We start from the raw sequence: 23,370 nt of genomic DNA on the forward strand, positions 1-23,370 counted from the left end.
GAATAGCAGTTTCGTTCCATAGTGAGGGTTCCAATCATAAGCTACTACTCAGCCATTCCAAGTTCTATGCAACTGACTTTAACTCAGAGTATACCCATTGAAATTAGCAGCCATGTCTAGCTTATTTTTATTAATTCCAGTGGCTCAACTCTGAGTAAAATTTAGTTGATTACAGTCATCCATATCTATAATGGCCATTCATAGGGCAGCTGGGCCCAAATGGCATCTCAAAATTTTCTACCTTATTTGTGGACTGAGAAATTAGGGAGAACATTTCATTGAACTTCTCCAGTAGGAGGAGATTTTTTTTTTTTTTTTTTTTAGGTTTTATCTTCTGATAAATTTCAGCTTGGCACTAGGACCATTTGCTAAAAGGCCTTAAAAATTATCCTGAGCACTCTTGTATTTTGCTAGCGAGTACAGAACCTTAGTTAATTTATCTTGTGCAGAACCAGAATTTAAAGAACCAGTTGGGAATTTAGGGACCAGATAGATGGCACTTGCTTCTCAATATACCTCATATAACCATGCAGATGTGCCGAGCCCAGAATTTGGCTCTATGGTGCCCTGCTGAGAAACTTACACAATGAACACTTTCATGTGCCAAGTCGGGGAGCCAATCTGATTTCCTCAGAATTGTGGTGCTTTCCCCAACAAATATTGCACAGTCTGGATCACGCAGAGCACCTCCATTTATACAAGAGTTGGGCAATAAACATCCACATTAGGAGGGGAAAATAAGAAAAGTCTTGCTTTTTTACTGTAGACTTCCAGATGCTGCAAACATTGCAGTGTACTCAAATAATCAGAGTCAATTTCCTCTCCGCAAGCCTCTCAGGTTGTCTGTCTCATAAACACCACTTTTTAGGGCCTTTTGAGCAGACCTCCCCAGTTATTATATCTATTAAAGTTACATCTGGAATCACCAGCGAAGGCACTAGGTTCATTAAAGTAGACATCATGAAGATACACAATGAGGTGGCCCCTGCCCTCAAAAGCTTACCAAATGCTAGATAAAGCACATAGGCAAGTAAGCCATTGCCTCGTATTTCTTCAGCTACTCGTTTCCCCTTTTCCATTCTAAGCAGCTCTGTGGTACAACCACCTGTGGCCCAGTCAGACCCACAGGGGCCCAAAGAGAAGCCAGCCAAGGCCATAAAGGGAGGTCCATCACTCTGTGCAATTGCTTTATATTGTAAACTGCCTTGTGATCCGGGGATGCAGGGCGGTATATAAATCAAATAAAGAAACAAACAAACAATGCCTGCCTAGCAATGTCCTTAGTTTCCTCTGCAGCATTCTCACTTCTCTGTAGAGCAGTGCTTCCCAAACTTGGGTCTCCAGCTATTTTTGGACTACAGTTCCCATCATCCCTGACCACTGGTCCTGCTAGCTAGGGACAATGGGCATTGTAGTCCAAAAACAGCTGGAGACCTCTGTTTCCCCACTCTAATAATAGCGTATACATTCTGGAAATTAGTTTTTCTGTATCTTCTGAGTTCTCTTCCAAATTGAGAACTCACAAATCCATTTTGCTTACCCAATTTAAACACTTCATTCAGTTGGTGGCATTGTCACCAGTCCGTCACTGTGTTGTTGACGTCTTCTAATTTCTTCAGTTTTATCTCTTGCTCTGAAAAGTCCAGAAGATCTCTATACGGTAAAAGGTGAAATGACAATGCAAACCATGCCGTACTGTAATTAAGAATGACACAGGATTAATGCCAAATTTGCAAAATACAGTAACAGATGCCTTGAAGTTTGACATAACAGCTATTGTTTTTTATTGTTTATGTGGATGCTAAAATTTCAATCTTCATAAAATGCTTTTTTGGCATAGAGGATGGGAGGGAAGGGGGATACAAAATTAAAGTCTCAGAGTTCTCCCTGGTGTCCTATATATATCAGGGTTACAAACAAGCTGTAATTAAAAAGAGAGAGCCAAAGCAGTGATTTCAGCACAATACTCCAGAAATAAAAATAAAAATGATGAGTTTATTAAACACAGTGGTTTATTGATCTTGCTTGCAGCTGGGAAAAAGAAAAAAGAAAACTTTAACTGGCATTCTTGGTTTTTTAAAATATTGGTCCTTCAGGTCTCAGTGCTTTTCTCAGTTTGCTTTACTACAGACAACATGGCAGCTTCCAAATCTTGTTGGAGACTGTAACACATTTTGCCCCACCTAGTGCAGGCAGTGATCAGAGTTGCTGGTCCAGTAATATTTTACTTATTTATCTGTTGGATGTATATACTGCCTTTCCGCCAAGGCACACAAATTGATTTACAATTTTATATCATGTGTGTTAAAATACTTTAAAAATACATTATATAAAATGTAGCATGCCAGAGCCCTTTCAAGACAACTAGGAGCTGAGGGCACAAGCTCCCAGGGCTGGGCTCCCTTGCGTCTCTCTTCCCTCAGGGCACACAGGTCTTTCTTAAGCAGCCCCAGAAAAGGTAAGGGAGGAATTGCTCCAACATCGCTCTCTGGAGGGCACCCTTATTCTAATGAAATCTGTGTCTTGACACCATATTTCCATTAGGGGCACCTGTATAATAGCTGTTTGCTATCTCTTCTCTTCCCATGATACATAATCTGTTTTTATGAAGGATTCCAGTGTGGTATCATCATCATCACCATCATTTTTTATTATTATTATTATTATTATTATTATTATTATTATTATTATTGATACCCCGTCCATCTGGCTGGGTTTCTTCGCCACAGAGTTCCAGAAGTCTAAACTAAAGAAGGCCACCAACTGAAGCCACTATGGGCCTTGTGTTTGTATATGTGTGTGTGCGTTTTAGGAGAGTCCAGGACAGGTGAACTACCAGAGAGCTGGAATCACAGCAGCTGCCTGTGGACGTCAAGTGGTGGCGCCAGCTACAAGAAAAGAGTATGTGCCTTTGCAGGGCCGGCCCACCTTACTCTGGGGTCTCCTGATCTCTGCACCCACCTGGAATGATTCAGAATGGGCACCTTCCCTCCCCCTTACAATGGTCTTTGATTCCCACTTCAACCATTGGGTAAGTTTCATTTGATTTCTGCCCCTCCTTGTCCTTAGTGTAGATATTCACTCATCCCTTCTTCCCAAGGAGGGTTGGGGCACCCTTTTGTGATTCACCTCAGGTGCCAAAATGTTTTGAGGCAGCCCTGTCCACTGGCCACAGCCGTAGCTAGGGGCGGAGAGGTGGGCCCCCGCCAGGGGCACAAAATTGGCTTAAAGATATGTCCTTAAATATGTCTATAAATTAAAATATAAATTATTGCCTCGTAAGAAAAGGTTTTAAATAGAGGGTGAATTGAATGGGTGGAGGGGGGGTTGGAGGAGTGGTGTAAAGAGAGCTAATTTGTCCATGGCTAGGGGGCACAATCTGGACGGTTCTGCCAGGGGCACAAGATTGCCTAGCTATGGCTCTGCCACTGGCACATTTACAAATTTCCTTTGACTAAATATAGTGGTTATTAAAGCTCTGTATTAGGTTTCACTTCGACCTGACTAAAGCATGTGTGGACTTAAATATTTCTGAACCCATTCTGACTTCGCTGAAAAAATTGCTTCAAGAACCAAAATGGTTGTCTTTGTTGATTTCCCAAATACAAACCACTGCTGTATCTTTTAATATACATGATAATTTTGTACAGGGCTAGATTCATCATGCTTGAGGTGGAACCCAGCCAGACTGTTGTCCTGCTGAAATGAGTAGAAAATGTATCTGAGTACAAAGCCAAAATAATAATAATATTTTTATCTCTCCATTGCTAGTACACAAATCTTTGTGGACGGTGGTTCTATCAGGCTTGTGCATATATAGATATAGCTCTAGATATATAGATATATTGTATGTATGCATATATAAAACCACAGCTCAAAACACTGGTTGTTTCCTCACCCCATGGCAGAATACCCGTGGCTATGTTTTCAGCCACAGGGATTTCTGAAATCTCAGTAACCTGACTGGCATGAAATACTCCATTGTGGGCTTCCACATGCAAGGGGAAGCAATTTCCCAGTGTGCGTGTACGATTGCTTTCTAAGCGCCGACCGCAGGCAGGAATACGTATGCGAATCAGAGAACTACGGACCCCCGAACATAGCTCAGCAATGAGACCCCATGTCCCCTAATCCACTGCCGATTATGATCTGTGCAGTTTTGAATATGACTTAGGTACAACTGGTATAGCTCCAGCTCCGTAATGCTGCAGCTGGCAGGTTGCCTCGGAGCTGAGGCAATCTAATTCATTTTATCCCTACCTTGGTCCTGTTGCGCATTAAGTTTCCTTGCTTGCTTGCCCACAGTAATGTGCAAAAGGGGTTTGGCAGCCTGCAATGCCACTAAACACAATCAATGGAGCCCATTGTTTTGCTACACAGTATGGTGGGGAGAAACCGTAGCGATCTCCTCTGAGCTGTTCCTCCCATAGCCAGGCAATCACCATAAAACACACAGGATGTTTAGGACCTGGAGACTCACAATAGGATACCTGACTCAAAGCAGAAATTCCCTAGTTTTGCCACAATAAGTTTCTTGGTGTGTGTGTGTGTGTGTGTGAGAGAGAGAGAGAGAGAGAGAGAGAGAGAAAGAAAGAAAGAAAGAAAGAAAGAAAGAAAGAAAGAAAGAAACAGATACAGATACAGAGAGAGAGAGAGAGAGAGAGAGAGAGAGAGAATGTCTAAGTCATGGGTAGGCAAACTAAGGCCCGGGTGCCGGATCTGGCCCAATCGCCTTCTCAATCCAGTGGACGGTCTTGGAATCAGTGGGTTTTTACATGAGTTGAATGTGTCCTTTTATTTGAAATGCATCTCTGGGTTATGTGTGGGGCATAGGAATTTGTTCTTTTTCTTCTTCTTCAAAATATAGTCCCTACCAACTTTTTTTTTATCGCTCTTTGTGGATGTGGTATTGCTTGCCAGTTTGGGGGACTTGCAATGTAGGATGGGTAGTTTCAGTCACATAGATTCCACGTGTCGGCAAAATGGAAAACCGTTAACACAAAATGTTAAACCAAAAGGCCTTTTTTGTTAAGTGATTAACTTGTTTCATTATGTTTTGAAATATTATAAGCCTCCCTGACTTTTAATAAATAAGGAGGCTCCCCGTTTGTGGCCTAGGCTAATTCAGCGTCCACTCATACCTTGTGGCAAAGGAGCTCCTGTGGTTCTGCATCTGAAAAACGAATTTAATCTTAGCCTCCAAAAGAGGCCTTCAGCTATGGAAGATCAGTATATGAACTGGCAGAAAGCCCAGACTAAAAGCCAGAGCTTCGATACTTACAGTCCAGGCCTTCTGGCTAAAGGGATAATGCAAAGTGGTTTCGAAGAAGGCCATCCTTGCCCATGGATTATGTTACCTATTCTGTCCACAAAGAGGCAGCCATCATGGACTTCAATTGGGACTTCCCCCAGCTGGGATTAAGTCCCTCTGGTGGGGCTCATGGTCCCTTCCACCTCTGAAATTCTATGGTTCTACGAGATGTTGTTGGACTGCAATTCCCATCAGCCCCAACCAACAGTGCTCACATTCATGACAACTGAACTCCAACAGTATCAGAATATATAAAAAATAAAAATAAATTGTCCAGTAGCAACTTAGAGACCAGCTAAGTTTGCATGCCCCTTCATGGATCACTGCCTTGCCGTGGTGAAGGGGCTTGAATAACTCAGAGAAGCTATGAGCTATGGACCCAAGATGGACAGGTCATAGTGGAGAGTTTTGACCAAACGTGATCCACCTGGAGCAGGAACCGGCAAGCCACTCCAGTATCCCTGCCAAGAAAACTCCATGGACAAAGACAACAGGCATATAAAAGTTATGACGCTGGAAGATGAGCCCCTCAGGTCGGAAGGCGTCCAACATGCTACTGAGGAAGAGCGGAGGACAAGTACAAGTAGATTCAGAGCTGATGAAGTGGCTGGGCCAAAGCCGAAAGGATGCTCAGTTGCGGATATGCCTGGAAGCGAAAGGAAAGTCCAATGCTGGAAAGAAAAATATTGCATAGGAACCTGCAATGTAAGAACCATGAACCTTGGTAAGTTGGATGTGGTCAAAAATGAGATGGCAAGAATAAATATTGACATCCTGGGCATCAGTGAACTAAAATGGACAGGAATGGGTGAATTCAGTTCGGATAACCATCATATCTACTACTGTGGGCAAGAATCCCGTAAAAGAAATGGAGTGGCCCTCATAGTCAACAAAAGAGTGGCAAAAGCTGTACTGGGATGCAATCTCAAAAATGATAGAATGATCTCGATATGAATCCAAGGCAGACCTTTTAACATCACAGTAATCCAAGTTTATGCACCAACCACTGGTGCTGAAGAAACTGAAATTGACCAATTCTATGAAGACTTACAGCACCTTCTAGAAATGACACCAAAGAAGGATGTTCTTCTCATTATAGGGGATTGGAATGCTAAAGTAGGGAGTCAAGAGATAAAAGGAACAACTGGCAAGTTTGGCCTTGGAGTTCAAAACGAAGCAGGGCAAAGGCTAATAGAGTTCTGCCAAGAGAACAAGCTGGTCATCACAAACACGCTTTTCCAACAACACAAGAGACGACTCTACACATGGACATCACCAGATGGGCAGCATCAAAATCAGATTGATTATATTCTCTGCAGCCAAAGATGGAGAAGCTCTATACAGTCAGCAAAAACAAGACCTGGAGCTGACTGTGGCTCAGATCATCAGCTTCTTATAGCAAAATTCAAGCTTAAACTGAAGAAAGTAGGGAAAACCACTGGGCCGGTAAGATACAATCTAAGTCAAATCCCTTATGAATACACAGTGGAAGTGAGGAACAGGTTTAAGGATTTAGATTTCCCTGATTTAGATTTTTTTTAAAATATTCTCTTAAAGTTGTATTTACTTTTTCTGCCAACCGCAATTTTGATGCAATGAAATACTAGTAATCTCCCCCCATGAACTCAGATATGAAGGACTGTTTAGGCCACATTTTAGTTGTTTTTCAGATGAGCCCCTCAATATCAATATTAACCCACAGTCAATATCCAGACATTTATTATTTCCCCATCTTTCGTTTGCCACTCTCGTGGTCTAAATTTGATGTACTGGTGGAGTTTTAAAAAACAAATAAATCATAATAATGTTTTATAGAAATAAATACCATTTCAGAGCTTTTGACAATTAAAAATTGCTTAAAAATTGATTTCACAATTTATTAAAAAATTAATGATATTAAATTATTCATTTGCTGTCCACATGCACGTTACCTGAATGTGCATATGTTAACACCCAGGGAAGCTGAAGCGACTTAATTCCTTAACTCAGTAACAAAACCTGTGTTAATTAACTAATTGAAGTTAATTAATTGAAATTTGTTCATGATCGTTACAGTGGAAACAAATAGTGTTTTACTTACCTTTGAGCCTTCCTCCTGGTTAGTATCCTTTTATAGAATCAGAGAATTGTAAAGTTAGTTTGTAGATCTCTTGTGATGGCTTGGTTGCGTGAACCGTTTGGGCATAAGCTCTGATCAGGAAAAAGGTACTTGTTTGTTGTCGTTCCGCTGTGCAATATCCTTTATCCAGAAGTCTAAGAATGCTTGTCAGAGCGTTTTCTCAAGGCCAACAACATGCTACAGAACTGAGCATGGCAGTCATCAACCCAAGTCTACTGCTGTTTCTCATTAGCAATGTATCTTTGGGAAAGCTAGGTACATGGTTGTTTTCAGTGTTCCCCCAAATTCTACTGTATGCCAGCTATGGGGGGACAGGGAAATGCTAAACACAATGATGTCACATGATGTGTCTGTTCACCCACAAAGTCCCAGGGAAAAGCAGCTGATGAATGTTGGCTGTGGCTGTGGCCACACGTCCCCATTGACTATTTTTAAAAGAAGATTTTAATCTATCCTATCCATGTTTCCAATTGTCACTAGCCTATCTGAGCTAACAGGCATAAAATTTAAAATAAAATGCAAACATTTATTCAAGGCTTTTGAAGCCAAACATTCGCATTTTCAGATTTGTCTATGAAAATGTCTCTTCTTTTGTCTAGTTCCAAAGGTGTTCCTCAGTCTCTCGACTATTTGGGAAAAGTATTAGCTTTGATTCAAATGATGCAAAGGGAAGTCTACACATGCACATATACCCCAGCTTCTGGAAAAGACTGTTTGAACACCAAAAGATGCTTTTGTGAATGTGTGTGTGCAGGTTAGAGAGCACAGAGAGCAGCAGTGGGGAAGAGTGGCAAGGCAGCTCAATTGCACAAGCTGGTCAATGTAATTTAGGATACAACTTTTCCCATGTGCGTTACATATCCGCAAACAGATGGAAAATGTTTTCAGTGTCATGTGTGAAAAGGCTCTCAGCTTATCCCGAACAGAAAACCGCCTCAATCATGTGGGTGAGTGAGAGGCCTGAAACTCAACTTTAAGAAAGCATGATGTAAATCAGAATGTTGACAAAGGCTTTCCCTGCAATTCCAGAATTGTGAGAATACTGGAAATATAAAATTAAATTGTCATGTTTGGTCAAAAAGGTCCATCAAGTTGAAATATTGCTTCCACGTAAGTGACGATGGAGGCAAAAGGCATCCTGTTAGTTCCCAGTTGTCTTTTGTTCAATCTGTACTATGCTGCGTTTGCTTGGAATTGCTTTACTCATTTTTATAATTGCATATAAACTGCTTGACTTCTTTTATTCGTTTGTAATTATATGATTATGCTGCTGTAACCCAGACTGGGACCTTTCAGGGGAGAGCAAGTAAGGTACCTTATAAACCAACCATTGACATGCAACATCATTTAATTATCATGGTTGGGTTTTCCCCCATGCATATATCTGAATTTATCTTGTAGCAAGAAGTGAGAGATGTAGGAGGACCTTGAAGCTGTTCCTAGTGGTGTCAGGAGTGCAAAGGAATTAGGATTTTCCAAGCAGGATTGTGCAAGACTTTCTTGCTTGTAGCCTCAAACCCCTTTCCTTGTGGGATAATTCTGTGGGTCCTGGCAGCAGACAGAGAGCTCATATTCATGCATGTTATATGCTTTAGCTCTTTTAATTTGGAACATAGTTGGATTGAATTAGATGTTTTAATATTTTTTTAGTCTTCTTTTGAGGAGTGGGCTACGTATTCTTTTATTAAGCTACTAAGATTACATGGAAAAGCCTTAACAGAAATAAGTTGTTTTGTGGGGAAAAAAACCCTGCTAAACTTTTTGGCTATGGTAATGTTTTCGAGGCCTAATCAATTACAGCTTGAGGTTCAAATGATAGACATAAGCTTTGTCCACTCACAGTTAACTCAGAATTATGAACCCATAACTGTGGTGAATAGCTTCAAAACAAGCAAGATATATCAATGAGGCTTTGGATGCAAGCTATACAATTGAATGGGACTTACTTCTAAGTAGATTTGTATAGGATGGCACTGTTAAGTACTTTACTCTGACTGGATCATGCCCAGTACTTCACAAACCAGTAAATAATACCCATTTTACTATTTTATTAAAACATGTACGATTGAGAACCTCTTCCTCATTTTCCTTTGGGAAATGCTTCAGGTGGTTAACTGACACTGACACAACAGCATAATTCTGCCAGCTTTAATGTGTAACCGCTTAGCATAAAATGAGAGAGTCCAATAGTCATGGACCCACAAATATTTTTGCCAGGGGCAACTATAAATTTAATTATTGAAAGTTGATTTTTCTTTCTCTCAAGGTAATGTTATATTTTAAAGCTGCTGCAAGGCAGCGCGTCTCTTCACATTATTGCCAGATCTCAGCTCAGGTTCCCAAACTTTGCAATTTGCCCTGAAACCAGAGGTTTTGGTGGTAGAGGACCAAAAATAAAAAAATCGGAAAGATTACTAATAAAAATGAAATACACTCATCCCAAAACCCAGAGTCCTGTAAAAAGAGATTTGGTTCTTTTTAGTCATTACACCAAGGTGTTTTGTGTAATCCTGCATTTTAAATTGGGCCTTAATTGGGTGTGTGTACATATTCAACGAAGGAAAAGAATGAGACTTTGTAAAGCTTGATTCTGCACTCTGAGGAACCAGAGATTAAGGGCAATTTCCAAAATATTACCAACCAATTATTACTCTTAGAGGGAAAGTAAAGAAAACACACAAGTGGCGAGAGGGCTGTAGCATAGCTCATTTTATTGTTTAAACAGTTTTTGCATAGGAAATATATCTGCTTCCAGTAATTGACTGCAGTATGAGCAGCTGCTAGCAGTATAGGCTGGATATAACAGTAAATCACATTAACTCAAGCTTGATTTACACCAGTTTAAAACTTGCGGCAGCTGAGTTTTTGCAACCTACAGAAAAAGTACCCCAACGAAAACTCCTGTCCTCTAAAACAGGCAGAACTCTCCTCCCGGACAACCCTGGCTTGCAAACCTTTTGGCTCATAAGAGGGCTCTGGTTGCCTGAGGCCCCAGTTCTAAAAGTTAAGTTTGTAGAGTGTAAATACATCCTAGGGTAAAATGTCATTACACCAAGATTGTGCATGCTTTTTTAAAAAAAGAGAACAAAACAAACAAACTGAAAAAAAACAAAAAAAAACCCAGAAGTACAGCTGTCAGTATATGGGGCCTCTGGCAATGTGGGGAGGAGAGGTTGAGACTGGGGGTGGGGGGCGGGAATGCCAAAAGTTTTAAAATGGGTCAACCCTGGTGTGTAGCTAGCAAGCAATAACTGACTACTCGTCACCTACAGTTGTACTAAATGTATCTAAAGAAACACACAGCCCTACAAAGGTTGTTCTCAGAGAAATATCATTGAGATTTGGGGCGTTTCTTCCCAGTTCACTAAAGTCCTATATGATATAAGCACAAATTAACAGCTTGATGAAGACATAATCTAATGTAGCTTTTGAGAAGCCTAAGCCTGGGATGGAGTAACCCCTCACATTCTACAATGTTGTAGTTTTTTTCATTTTTTTTTTTTCATTTTTGAAGTAAATGTTATCTGAAACATATTTACAACTGAACTCAACAGAGACTGTGAAACTGAACAGGCACTGGTCATTTGTTTTTTTGTTTTTTGTTTTTTTATTTTCTTCTTTTTCCCCTCCCTCCCTCTCTCTCTCTCTCTTTCTTTTTTTGTTTTTGGTAAACATTTTTGCTGGTTTTTTTGTCTCTCTCTCTCTCTCTCTCTCGCTCTCATTTTGCATCAACTTTTAATAGTTCATGCAACTTCAATGCCCTCTTATGAAGAATGCATAATAAGCCATACTTCTTTTTTTCCCTCTTTTAAAAAAAGTCCTTCTGCATATAGATACACATTTGCCACATCAGTCCCTGTAGCACAGTTTTCGAAACCATTCTGTCAAAAATACAGTAATACAAAGTCCAGCTTTAGTGTCACTAGCTCACATTTTGTTTTCCATTTACAGAGGCCACGTTCTTGTTCTGTTTGGGGGTTTTTGTCGTTGTTGTCCTGGAATTGAATCATGCAATAGAAGTGTCAAAGGCTTGGATTTGCTAGTGGCACTGAAGCTCCTTTCACAAATTCAACATACATTTGAATTTCAACACACAGATATTCCTAAGAGTAATAACTACGGAACCCTTTTTATTATATATATAAAAAAAACTACTTACAACCATTGAAAGAGGAGAAGAGGAAAAAAATGCAACGACAACAATAACAACAACAAAAATAATGTATAAATTGACCATCTCCTACTTTGTCCCCTTTTTACTATTAACAAATGTGACCATTAGAGCTGTGGCATGGAAACAGTACAAGAGTTGTCATGGCAATAAGTTTGGCTGATGCAAAGGTCATTGTGCAGGGTCAAAGGGCAAACCCAGTGGTCCATGTTGTCCTCCAACTGCGGTGCTCCAGCACACCCACACAATTTTGAGGAAATAGGAAAAAAAAAACAGGGGGGACTATCAGAAAGTGCAAATAAGAAGGAGGCAGGTTTCAGCTCCTTCGGCATAGAGGACATTCAATTATGAGCTTTCACTATTCAACGTGATTAGCCTGCATTGTATTTTGTTTCATTTATTTATTCATTTTTAAGCATTTTCTATAGAAACCCAATAAAAAATAAAGAGCCTAGGAAGCATGCAGCTGGTAAATGTTAACAAAAGACCTTGAAAGGAACATGTAAACTATATTCAATGTCATGCTTTTTTAAGGCATTAACTGCCAGCAATGTTGTAAGAGTCGTTTCTTTTAAAAAGTCAATACTGTACATCGAATACGGGATAGCTCTCTGCAGCCTTCGCCATCTCACACAGTACACAAAATTTAGAGGGGGTTTTTTTTTAGGGACAGGACACAAACTCTGCTGACAAAGCTCAGTCTGTTCTTGTGCAATCTCATCCATTTAAGTCCTTACGAATGTCCTAGTTGCAAATCCAAACTTCTGCTCCCTGAGGACACAGCTATGTGAGACATAAGTACTGTCTTAGTTTTCTGTCTGTCCTGAATGCTCTGTGAACCTACTCTTTAAATACCATCATGTAACAATCACAAAAACTTTTGCTAAAGGCCATATATACTAATAAAAATTAAAAAAAAGACAGTGGTGCTTCCAACATTCTGAAATGCTCCAAAACCCAACTTTTCCAATACTAAATACAACAAAATAACCTTCATAAAATATAACTTTTCTCCATTTACAATTTCTTTTAAAAGGATTAGTAGCCTATGCTTTTCAAGCATAGCGAAATATCTCCTAACATGGACAGATTTCTTTATTTTATTTTTTTCCCGTTTTAATACATAAATTAAGAAGCTGGAGAGTTTTAACTCAAGTCCAGCTTCCAAACAAGGAATATTCTTGTTTACTTTAAAAGCGGAAATGGCACACATTTCCATTATAATTGCTAAAAATTAGCTTTACAAACGAGGGTGCTTTAAAAAAAGAAAGAAAATCTTAACAAAACTATACAGTGTACAAATTACTGTCTACAAGGTAGGTGGGTCCATTAAGAAGATTATCCATTCTTCTCGAACTGCAGCTTCACAGGTTCATTCACATATTTTAAATGGAGCTGCCCACCTGAACACACCTATATTGCTATATTTAATATTTTGCCATGTCTTTATGTACAGTCTCCTTCGCTGCCTTTCCCCCACCCCTTAGTCAAGCCTCAAACGTTCACGTCACTCTAGGGGAAAACACACTTCAGTGGCACTGCCAACAGGCCAGGGCTCCAAAGCAACTGAATAAAAGGCAGAACAGTGCACATAGAACAGGGTGACTTGATTTAGTCATAGTTCCTGATGAAGGAAGGAGGCTCAGACTAGATTTGAGTTCGCAACATTTCGTTGAACAATTGAATTCTCAGCTTTAAGGAAATTTAAGAATAGATAGTATGTTTTTGATGGGTACAGTCGTACCTTGGAAGTCGAATGGAATCCATTCCAGAAGTTCTGGAATTCAACTTCCAAAACATTTGGGAACCAAAGCACGGCTTCCGATTGGCTGCAGAAAGCTCCAACAGCCAACCGGAAGCCGCGGAAGCCCCGTCGTACATTCGGCTTCCAAAAATAGTTCGCAAACCGGAATAGTCACTTCCGGGTTTGTGGCGTTCAGGAGCCAAAACGTTGGAGAACTAAGCTGTTCGAAAACCAAGGTACGGCTGTATTGTTAAAAAGGAAGGCAGAAAAAAACCCACAGAGATCACAGCCCTGAGATTACTAAACTTGCACATTAAGTGTTGTTAGGAATGATGGGGTTGGATACCAAAAATATTCAATGGGAATATATTGTTTTCACAGAGCAAGTTAGCCTTCTATAAATAAGATGATCTTCCCTATTGTTATCAATTTGTTTCATTGATGCAACAATTGTTCCGGAGTTCATTTGAGTCCACGGAAATCAGAATTAATTAAATTATTGCACTTTAAAGTCTGAAATATATGTTTCAGTCAGCTTCACTGTTCTGGGTTTACCAAGTGTCCTGCATGGTCCATACCTGCTCATTGTTAACTGATAAGCCAAGAAAACAATAATGACCTATTTTATGGGGCCATAGCCTAAGGGATTTCAGGGAAACCTTGTACTTTTCAGTTATTTTCAGTTATTTCAGACAGCTATATATTTAGTGAATTAATTCTTGATTCAGCAAAATATGAAGCTTACATTTTTAAAAATTGTATTTTTTTAAAAAAAAATAAACCAGCTTTGCCACAGTCATTCGTCTTTGCCGATAGAAGTCTATTTAAAAATGTTTCAGCTGATGCTGCCTCAAAACTGGAAGTCAAGATAACTCTGGAAAAAGCCCACGTTCAATATCTGCTGTTGTCATGCTCATCACCATTTTAAAGAGAATCTGAAAGGGAGAACACAACAGCAAGTGCAACATTCACCATTGGTGGCGATTAATGGGCAAATTGGTGGAAATGTAGCCTGTGATCCAAAAAGCCACATAGGTAACCCCATAAGTAAAGTGGGACTTCTAGATTCAAGGCAATTTTTACACTGGTTTCCAATGCAGCGTAAGGAAGCTGCTCTGAAGAAGGGGGAAAGTGACAAACTATTATTCATGGGCATATCCTGCAAGGAGCAGCAAAAGGGTTCACAGTGGCTCTGAGCACTTTGCAGTTGCAGAATGTTATATTCTCCCAAACTATTCTCCTTCCTATTCTGAAGGGAAATGTCACCCTGTCATAGTGTTCATCCTCTGTGTGCAGTGTCTCTCAGTTCTAGAAAAAAGACAGGTTGGGAAACTTTTTTGAAATGGATAACATTTCTTGGTAATTTTACTATAGTAGATAAAATTGCCTGCCCGTACAAAGCCAATGGCAGATAAAAAAACATGGGTATTGGGTATATACTGTATTTTTACGTTTATAAGACACCCCCATGTATAAGACGCCCCCTATTTTGGGGGAATCCGATTTAAGAAAATGGGGGAAGATCTATCCGTGTATAAGACGCCCCCAAATTTTGGACATTATTTTTTAAGGGGAAAAACCTAGTCTTATACACAGAAAAATACAGTACACCTTCGAGCAGCTTTTCAGATTATGTTTGGTATTCAGGTATAATAAGTACCCAAGGACAAAATACATGTCAAAATATCATGTCAGTTGTGAAGAACACACATGTTAGCCCTGTCTAGATACTGGTTTTCTACGGGGAGGGGAGGGGAGAAGAGTTTGATACATACTACTCAGCCCCCTCTTGATGCATAATGTGCAATGAGGACAGTAGGCTAGGCTGGCTGGCGCCATCTTGATCAGCTGTCACACACAGAATACTACAATCTGCACTGGCCTAACGTCCTCCCCGGTAGAATACAGGGAAACAGGGCCCAATCTTAGAGTCCCTTTAGACAAGCTGCATGGGAAGAAGTCAGTTTTGCCTCTTTAGAAGCACTGGTTTGCCCCTTGCCTGCCTGTGCTAAGAACACAATGCAAAAAGAGGGTTCCATATCACAAATTTAACAGCAGTGGCTCCTTCGCCAAAGGAAAAGAGACCTACTGGGGAATACCTACCAGGTATACCACTGCCAGAACCAACTGCTCTCAATATGAGAAGATGTCATGAATAACCAAGCTCTCAAACAGAAGGACTTCACTAGGTAACAGTGGCTAGACTTTCCAAGGGTCCCTATTTACGAAGGACAGCCCCGGATTTACAGAAACCGTCTTGGTCTCTGTTTTGATCCCAGAAAGTCCCCCTTTTCCTTAGGACATCCCTGTTTCCATCGGAGAAACGTTGGGAGGGTATGGAGTTATGCAAGCCCCGAGCCAAGGAGATAAGCAGCTAAACAACCTTTAGGTGACATCTGAAGGTAGCCCTGTATAGGGAAGTTAATTAATGTTTTGATATATGTTGGAAGCCACCCAGCGTGACTGGGGCAACCCACTCAGATGGGTGGGGTATAAATAATACTATTATTATTATTATTTATTATTATTAGTCCCTATTTTCATCGGAGAAATGTTGGAGTCTGTATGATTCTGTATTTTGCGCTTGGGTATCTGTGTGCAATACAAAACATAGCATAATAAGCTGACTTTGGAGAAGAAAAAGGTTTTATTGGTATGTTATTGTTTATCTGATTCCTACCTCAAAATATGCTTTTAATCATGCCATAGCATGGGGCAATATATTTTGTAAAAATTTTAACAGGCTGCTGCTCTCTGTGGGTCTTGGAAAAAAAATTGAGAGTTTTTTTTCTTCAAGTCAAGTCTGCCTCCAACGGAATCCATTATTAGTATTTATCATTGTCATTATTTACCACTGTTATTTTAAAACCAGAAATGAGTTCAGCTTGCACCCCAGGTGGAAAGTTAAAAAGAGGACACCTTGTTGAGATATATTTTTTTTATCACAGTAGGCAGAAGAGTCGCTTTGTAGCCCTCACCGGGCGAATGGTGCACTGCTTCACAGCTACACTGTTCACAAATCCTTCCCACCCACCCAGAATAGATAGATATATGTATGTATAAACAAAAACAAAAAAACCCCTGCCCATCTCTCAGTACACAAAAGGACCTCATCACACTGCAAAAATAGCAGTACCCACTTTGGTCAATTAAAACAAACAAACAAACAAACAAACAAACGAAAAAGCATACATTAATCTTTTGTCTTTTAAATCTGTGTACTTACCTAGAATAACCAATACAGCTAAAAAGCACTACCTACATAGGCAAAACTTGGTATTGCATAATTCGTATAAATTTGAATCCCCTCCCCCCAATATTAATTGGAAGATGAAAAACATGAAAGATTAATAGAAAAAACACCAAAATACTGAAAATATTGCTGGTCGATTACAATTTTCAAGCGGCAACTATACACAGCCATGATATGCTTTATAAATGTGAGATAAAGTTATAACTGCTTAAAAAATCCATGATGTCAATTTTTTTTTTTCGTTTTCCCATCTTGGAGTACAAAATATTTTGTCATAAAAATGGTAAAGATTTAAAATGATAATAAATGCAGCAAAACAAGTGTAGTGATGTCACTTTTTTTTAGATTTCAAGGCAAGGCACGTTATGTGGACATTATAACTTCGTGCAAATTAGGATTACTGGATAAAGTAGTTTTAATTAATTTTTTTTTTATAGAGACATAGAGGCAAAATGTATCCGCCCATGCACGTTCCTGTCAATATGAGAAATGTGTCGAACAAGGCTAATTTCTGAGAGCACCATGCAAAGATTTCAGCACCCTGTTATTAGACTTTCTAAAAGAGTGCATTTTTAAAAAATATATTTCACCCCCCACCCACCCAACCCAACAACCTGGCGTTCCCAGTTTGTAAACTGTAAGCTTTGTCCCTATGATGTGAATTTACCTCTCTCCCGTCTCTGTGATGAAGGTTTTATAGAACCTTTCCCATTCTCTAGGGATTCTTCTTGATGCAACCAGTAACTTTAAATAAATAAAATACCTCAAAGAGGCAGAAGCTAAAATCAACATAAGTGCTGTGTTTCAATCAATTTCTTTTTCTCAAGTACATGATTTGTCTTGATTTAATTAATGCCTTTTAATGCCCCCCCCTTCAAAACTGAGGGGAAAATAGATTTGTTCAAAATACCTTTGAAATTCTTCTTGTTTTTTTTAATCCCCTCAATTTAGAGTCCAAGGGCTAAAGGACTTATAACAATGATCCCCTTTAGATATACTTTTTAAAAATTGCACTTGCCTCTAAGTGTTTTCCTTAGTGGGGGGGGGAATTATTTTTCGTGTCTTCCTCTTTTTTGTTTTTACGGTCATATGAGAAGATAACACATTATTTAAACCTAAAGTGAGGCATCAATTCTATAAAATGCCTGTTTGTTTAAATGACTTCCTGAACATTTCAAACTAGGTAACGCAGTAGGAAAAGGCTGGGTTATAAGGGCCAAAGTTAAACAAATTTGGATTGATCATTAAAGGCTAAATTGTTTGTTTCTTTCATTAGAGGAAAAAAAACTTTTAGAAATTAAGAGTGCTGAGAAAAGCTGGCTCACTGGCCCCAATTCTCCTGCAACTCTGGTGGATGTCTCCTAGCCTTTGTTTTGAGAGCTAACTAGGAATAGTGATCCCATGCGTAAACACCAAGAATACTAAACCAATAAACTAGCTTATCATGCAAATATTAAGGCATCTAGAAAGCCAGTTAAAATATATTGTCAGAGACAGAACATCTATTTCCCAGTGGATTTCATAGAACAAAGGCTACTTAGGAGGAACATCTTTCTACTCATCAGTGAAATATCGTCGACCCTTTTTTTTTTTTTAAACATCGTTACAGTTTCAACCTTAAGGGAATTAGTGATTGTAAGTGCTGCAATTGCTGGTCTATGTTTCTTCTTTCTTCAGGTTCTTCTTTCTTCTTCTTCTTCTTTTTTTTTTTTTTGTCCCGTCTTCCTTTCTTTTATAGTATTTTGTTCAGTTTCAATCTCCCTCAGTTGCTTGTTTCTGCTTGAAGGAAAGGTTCTCCAATTAGGTTCAAACCATAATTTTGGACGCTTGTCGGCAGGATTGGTGTCCTGTTTGATACTTGAAAAGGGACCAAGCTAGCCCAGGTACCAGGACTGTTGAGGGAAAAGAGAAGAGAGAGCAAAATAATCATTTAGAATATGGTAGCAGCAATAACCTAAAAAAAGAAGAATTAAGATTGGAACACCACCCAGCTCCATATTCTAACAATTCTTCTAACAGTGCATCAATTTTCACAGATGAACTTTAAATATCCACATACAATATGCTACAATATGCTAATTGACCGATCCTAAAACTAGCACCATAGCAGTCTTGCAATCCAATAAACAAAGTTACCTGATTGTAAATCCCACCGAACAAAACAGGCCCTGTTTCTGCATAGACATGTATAGGATTGCATTGTTATTCTCACGGCGGAGAATATTATGCCGGTTAACAGGCAGATAGGTCACTGCCAATATTTAATTATTTACTTATTGGGTGGTCTAAGGTTTAGTCAGAGTAGACCCACTGAAATGAATGTACCTAACTTAGCCATACTCATCGTTAACTGTAATAAGCCTACTCTGAATAAATCGTATTTGAAAAGCACCCATTGGAAAGTGGATCATGCCTTGACAGAAATTCAAGTTCGAGTGAGTGGAAAAACTGGCTGTCAGAAACCACCTCCCTGAGTTGCTTTTTAGGAGTAAAGTTGTGAACTTATCTGGGTTTTTGTTTTCTTAAGGCTCATAACTTTCTAATGTTCAACAATATTTTTGTGGATAAAAAAAACAAAGTAGCATTTGCAACACCTTTCACATCTAGTGCTTGAGTGCAAAACAGTCAGATATTTTTATGTTTGTTGTGTGTGTGGTTTTTTTTGGGGGGGGGAGACAGGAATATTCAATGCAAATAAATTATCGTGGTGACAAACAGGATTGTTGTTGCAGCATGACTAATAAATTTAATTTAGATGTTTATCTAAACCTCTCAAACTTCCCAACTTATGACTCTTAGAAATGCACCATGCAATATATTTGTCAATATTGTTTATGAATCCCGAGGGAAGGATAACTCTCGTACGTTAACACTGTGCAGATACCACAAGAATTTTACAACCCTCTGACCAGAAGTGTGTTGCGCAGCATAGGCCTTCCTTAGGAAAAAGTTAGCACTTTTCAGAAATAGTACCAGGCTGGGGAGATTAGCCTTAAGAAAATGGTGCTTTAAAATGTCAAAGCAGTAGCAGCTGAGATGCTTAAATTAAAAGAATAGTTCTAGATTAGAGCCCTGAAGCACATTAAAGACAAAGCATAGAGTTGCCACAAGTTAGACCCACTGAAATAAAGAGACATGCCTAACATGGGCCCATTAATTTCCATGGGTCTACTCTTGAGTAGAACTTAGTTAATTATCTGAAGAAGTGTGCATGCACACAAAAGCTTATACCAAGAGCAAACTTAGTTGGTCTCTAAGATGCTACTGGACAATTTTTTATTTTTTATTTTATATATTTAGTTAATTATGACACACATAAAATTCATCCATTATTTTTGAGGCAATAGCCCATGGATCATGAGTGCAGTCATGGAGGTTCCACCAAAAGCAGCTTCCCTCTAGTGAGTGATTCCTACCTTCATGTGTAGTCATTACAATCTGCACGGTCCTCCCTGGCCCTGGTGGATATTTATAGCGGCCACTGATGGAATTGTGGCCATATACATGATGAAGTCCTCGTTAGTATAGTGGTAAGTATCCCCGCCTGTCATGCAGGAGACTGGAGTTCGATTCCCCGATGGGGAGAAGCGCACATTTTGAGGGACATGGGTGGCGCTGTGGGTTAAACCACAGAGCCAAGGACTTGCCGATCAGAAGGTCAGCGGTTCAAATCCCCGTGATGGGTTGAGCTCCCGTTGCTTGGTCCCTGCTCCTGCCCACCTAGCAGTTCGAAAGCACGTCAAAGTGCAAGTAGATAAATAGGTACCGCTCCGGCGGGAAGGTAAATGGCATTTCCGTGTGCTGCTCTGGTTTGCCAGAAGCGGCTCAGTCATGCTGGCCACATGACCCGGAAGCTGTACGCCGGCTCCCTTGGCCAATAAAGCAAGATGAGCGCTGCAACCCCAGAGTCAGCCACAACTGGACCTAATAGTCAGGGGTCCCTTTACCTTTACCTTTACATGGCATATAGACAGCTTGGCTGCTTACAAGCATAGTTCTTCAAGTAGTCCTTAGTGTTGCTCTGCACAGATGCCCAGGTGGGACTGCACAGAGTCCACAAAGAAAAATGAGAATTATAATGTAATGCTGACAGCAGCACCTGCGTGTAGGCGGCCCTCCAAGCCGGTACAATTGGGAACAAGCCCTAGGCTTAAGCGCTCCTCCCTTCTTCCTTTATGCACATGGCTTGATTCAGAACTTCCCAGTTTGGTCAAACCATCATTTGATGTTGTACCTGAACTACTGAGACAGGCTCACTTACAAGCAAGCTCACTTACAACTCAGGGTCCACAAACCACCATCTGAACTTGCAGCAATCTATGTTTTGTGCGTAAACATTGTTCTCATCAGACCACAGTTTGTTGCGTTCGAGTGCAACAGCAAACTAAGGTTTGATCCACGCAAAAAGTAAAGCACTAAATGAAGAAGGGAGTGAGTAGTAGGCTCACTTGTAAGTCTCTTAAGCCATGGTTTGTAAGACAGTCTTAAAGCAGCCAAGGCAAGCACTTCCAAAGCATTATATATAAGGCACATATCATTTCTGATTGGGAAGCTTTTTGGATGGAATCTCATGACAAATGTAACATGTAAACAGCTCTAGAATTATTTCTCTTCTGAATGCTTCCTGGTTATATCACCAAGATCGCCAGTGGGACAGTTCAGCAAACACAAAATCTGTGCTATTTTGTCCAGAGTTACTGCCCAGTTAATAAAATGTTCAGTAAAGTGGTTCCCTAATGCTATAGAGGTAGGCATAAATTTTTGAGCAGTGTTTATAAAATACACCTATTACAATTCATGAGAAAAGAGGTAACTGTACAGAACTCTATTCACTGAAAAGTACTAACGGAAGTATTGATAATAACCTATTGGCATAATGCTACTTAATGTCCTCTCCTTCCACTAACAAAAGGTCACTTCTGAGGAAATAGGAGAACAGCAGATAGAACATGGAGAAAATAAGTATAATACTCAGGAATACTCAGCTCTGCTTAGGGCATTTGAACATTGTCTAAGAGACACAAAAAACGTCTGATTTGAAAATTGTGCCTTCCATAAAAAGGATACCCCAGAATTACTTCAAATTATCTGATGGCAACTTCAACTTCTGCTGCTATTCATATATTTTCATTGCATAAGGGAAGAGAATAGAATTTAAAGTGAACATATTGTTTAGGTATCCACCATTTTGACTGTCTTGTTTAGCAAAGCTTTCTGCTTATGCACAGAGCTAGTAACCTAGCAAAAACCTGCAATACAGCCCCATCACTTTCTCTACCCTCCCTCCCAAAACTCCCTCTGTTTTAAAAAACTGGACGATTGATTTGTATCCTTCAGCCTCTTTGGGAAGTGCCTTATGTTTCTGGCAGCCCGATTTGCACTTATAGCCGTGTGGCGGTATGTATATTAATCATGCATGAATGTCCTTTAGACCCCACTTCAGATCTAGCACAGATTTTTCTATACATTCTAGAGACCAGAAGCTGAGCTCATACATGCTGGGCCTTGTAATAATAATAATAATAATAATAATAATAATAATAATAATAATTATTATTATTATTATTATTATTATTATTATTATTATTTATTATTATTTATACCCACCCATCTGGCTGGGCTTCCCCAGCCACTCTGGGCATCTTCCAACAAAATCTTAAAATACAGTAATGTATCAAACATTAAAAGCTTCCCTAAACAGGGCTGCCTTCAGATGTCTTCTAAAAGTCTGGTAGTTGTTGTTCTCTTTGACATCTGGTGGGAGGGCATTCCACAGGGTGGGTGCCACTACCGAGAAGGCCCTCTGCCTCTGCCTGTTCTCTGTAACTTGGCTTCTCTTCCAGCACACTGGCTGCTGTTGTTGCGGGATCTTACTATTCCTGATTAATATAGTGCTTGCCCCTTCCTCCTCCTGCCAGTCAGCTGCCATTGGATCCCAGTTCCCAAGCATAGCAAATGCTAGCACAAACTAAGGAACTTTGACACTGGCACTATGAGAGAGTCTGTAACACAGAAGGCATGCATCTCCCACTTTCTCAAACTACGAGTCTTGGAGTTTCCTCTTCAAACACTGAGCCACATTCAACCGCCGGCGGAAGCCTGTGTCAGGACTTGTGCTAGCTCGGCAGGGCTTCCTCGGTTTCTTTCCCCCATGTGCCCCCACAACCCAGGCTTGGGGGTGTCAGAAGAATCCCCAGACAGCATGTGAGAGGAGGAGAGGGGAGATCATTCCAACAGACAGGCAGAAATGCTTGCACCAATGCAGTGAGCTCCTAAATGTTCTTCCCACCAACTTTCCCTCCTTATGGGGTCGCTGTTGTGAAGAAACATGAAATTAGAATTGTACAGTGATTTGAATCCCCTGATCCTTATCTTGGTTATCTTTAGATATGCAAGTACAGTGGTACCTCGGGTTAAGTAGTTAATTCGTTCTGGAGGTCCGTTCTTAACCTGAAACTGTTCTTAACCTGAAGCACCACTTTAGCTAAAGGGGCCTCTCGCTGCCGCCGGAGCACAATTTCTGTTCTCATCCTGAAGCAAAGTTCTTAACCTGAAGCATGATTTCTGGGTTAGTGGAGACTGTAACCTGAAGCGTATGTAACCCGAGGTACCACTGTACATGGTTACTTGGCAATCAACTGAAAATAGGAACCTACAAACAGTGGCGTCGCAAGGGGGTGGTGGTTTGCCCCAGGTGCCATGTCTGGAGGGGTGACAAGGCACCCCACGGGGTGCTCGCCCTGCCATCCCTGGGCACAGCGACACAAGCGGC

At 40.1% G+C, this 23,370-nt stretch overlaps 1 protein-coding gene across 19 annotated transcripts in view; it reads right to left on the minus strand.

The window, feature by feature from the left end:
- Positions 1 to 10,124: 10,124 nt before the first annotated feature.
- Positions 10,125 to 23,370, minus strand: part of NFIB (nuclear factor I B) — a 295,932-nt gene continuing 282,686 nt past the window's right edge. For all 19 annotated transcript variants that reach the window (XR_014543000.1, XM_083593437.1, XM_083593447.1 and 16 more), the window contains one exon: positions 10,125 to 18,490. Coding sequence is in view for 18 of the 19 variants with exons in the window: in XM_083593437.1 (XP_083449563.1) it covers positions 18,361 to 18,490 (130 nt within the window). In the remaining variant the exon portion in view is untranslated. The remainder of the gene's footprint in view (positions 18,491 to 23,370) is intronic.

Source organism: Podarcis filfolensis (assembly GCF_964270895.1).
Source record: "Podarcis filfolensis genome assembly, chromosome: 17".
NCBI classification, from domain to species: domain Eukaryota; kingdom Metazoa; phylum Chordata; class Lepidosauria; order Squamata; family Lacertidae; genus Podarcis; species Podarcis filfolensis.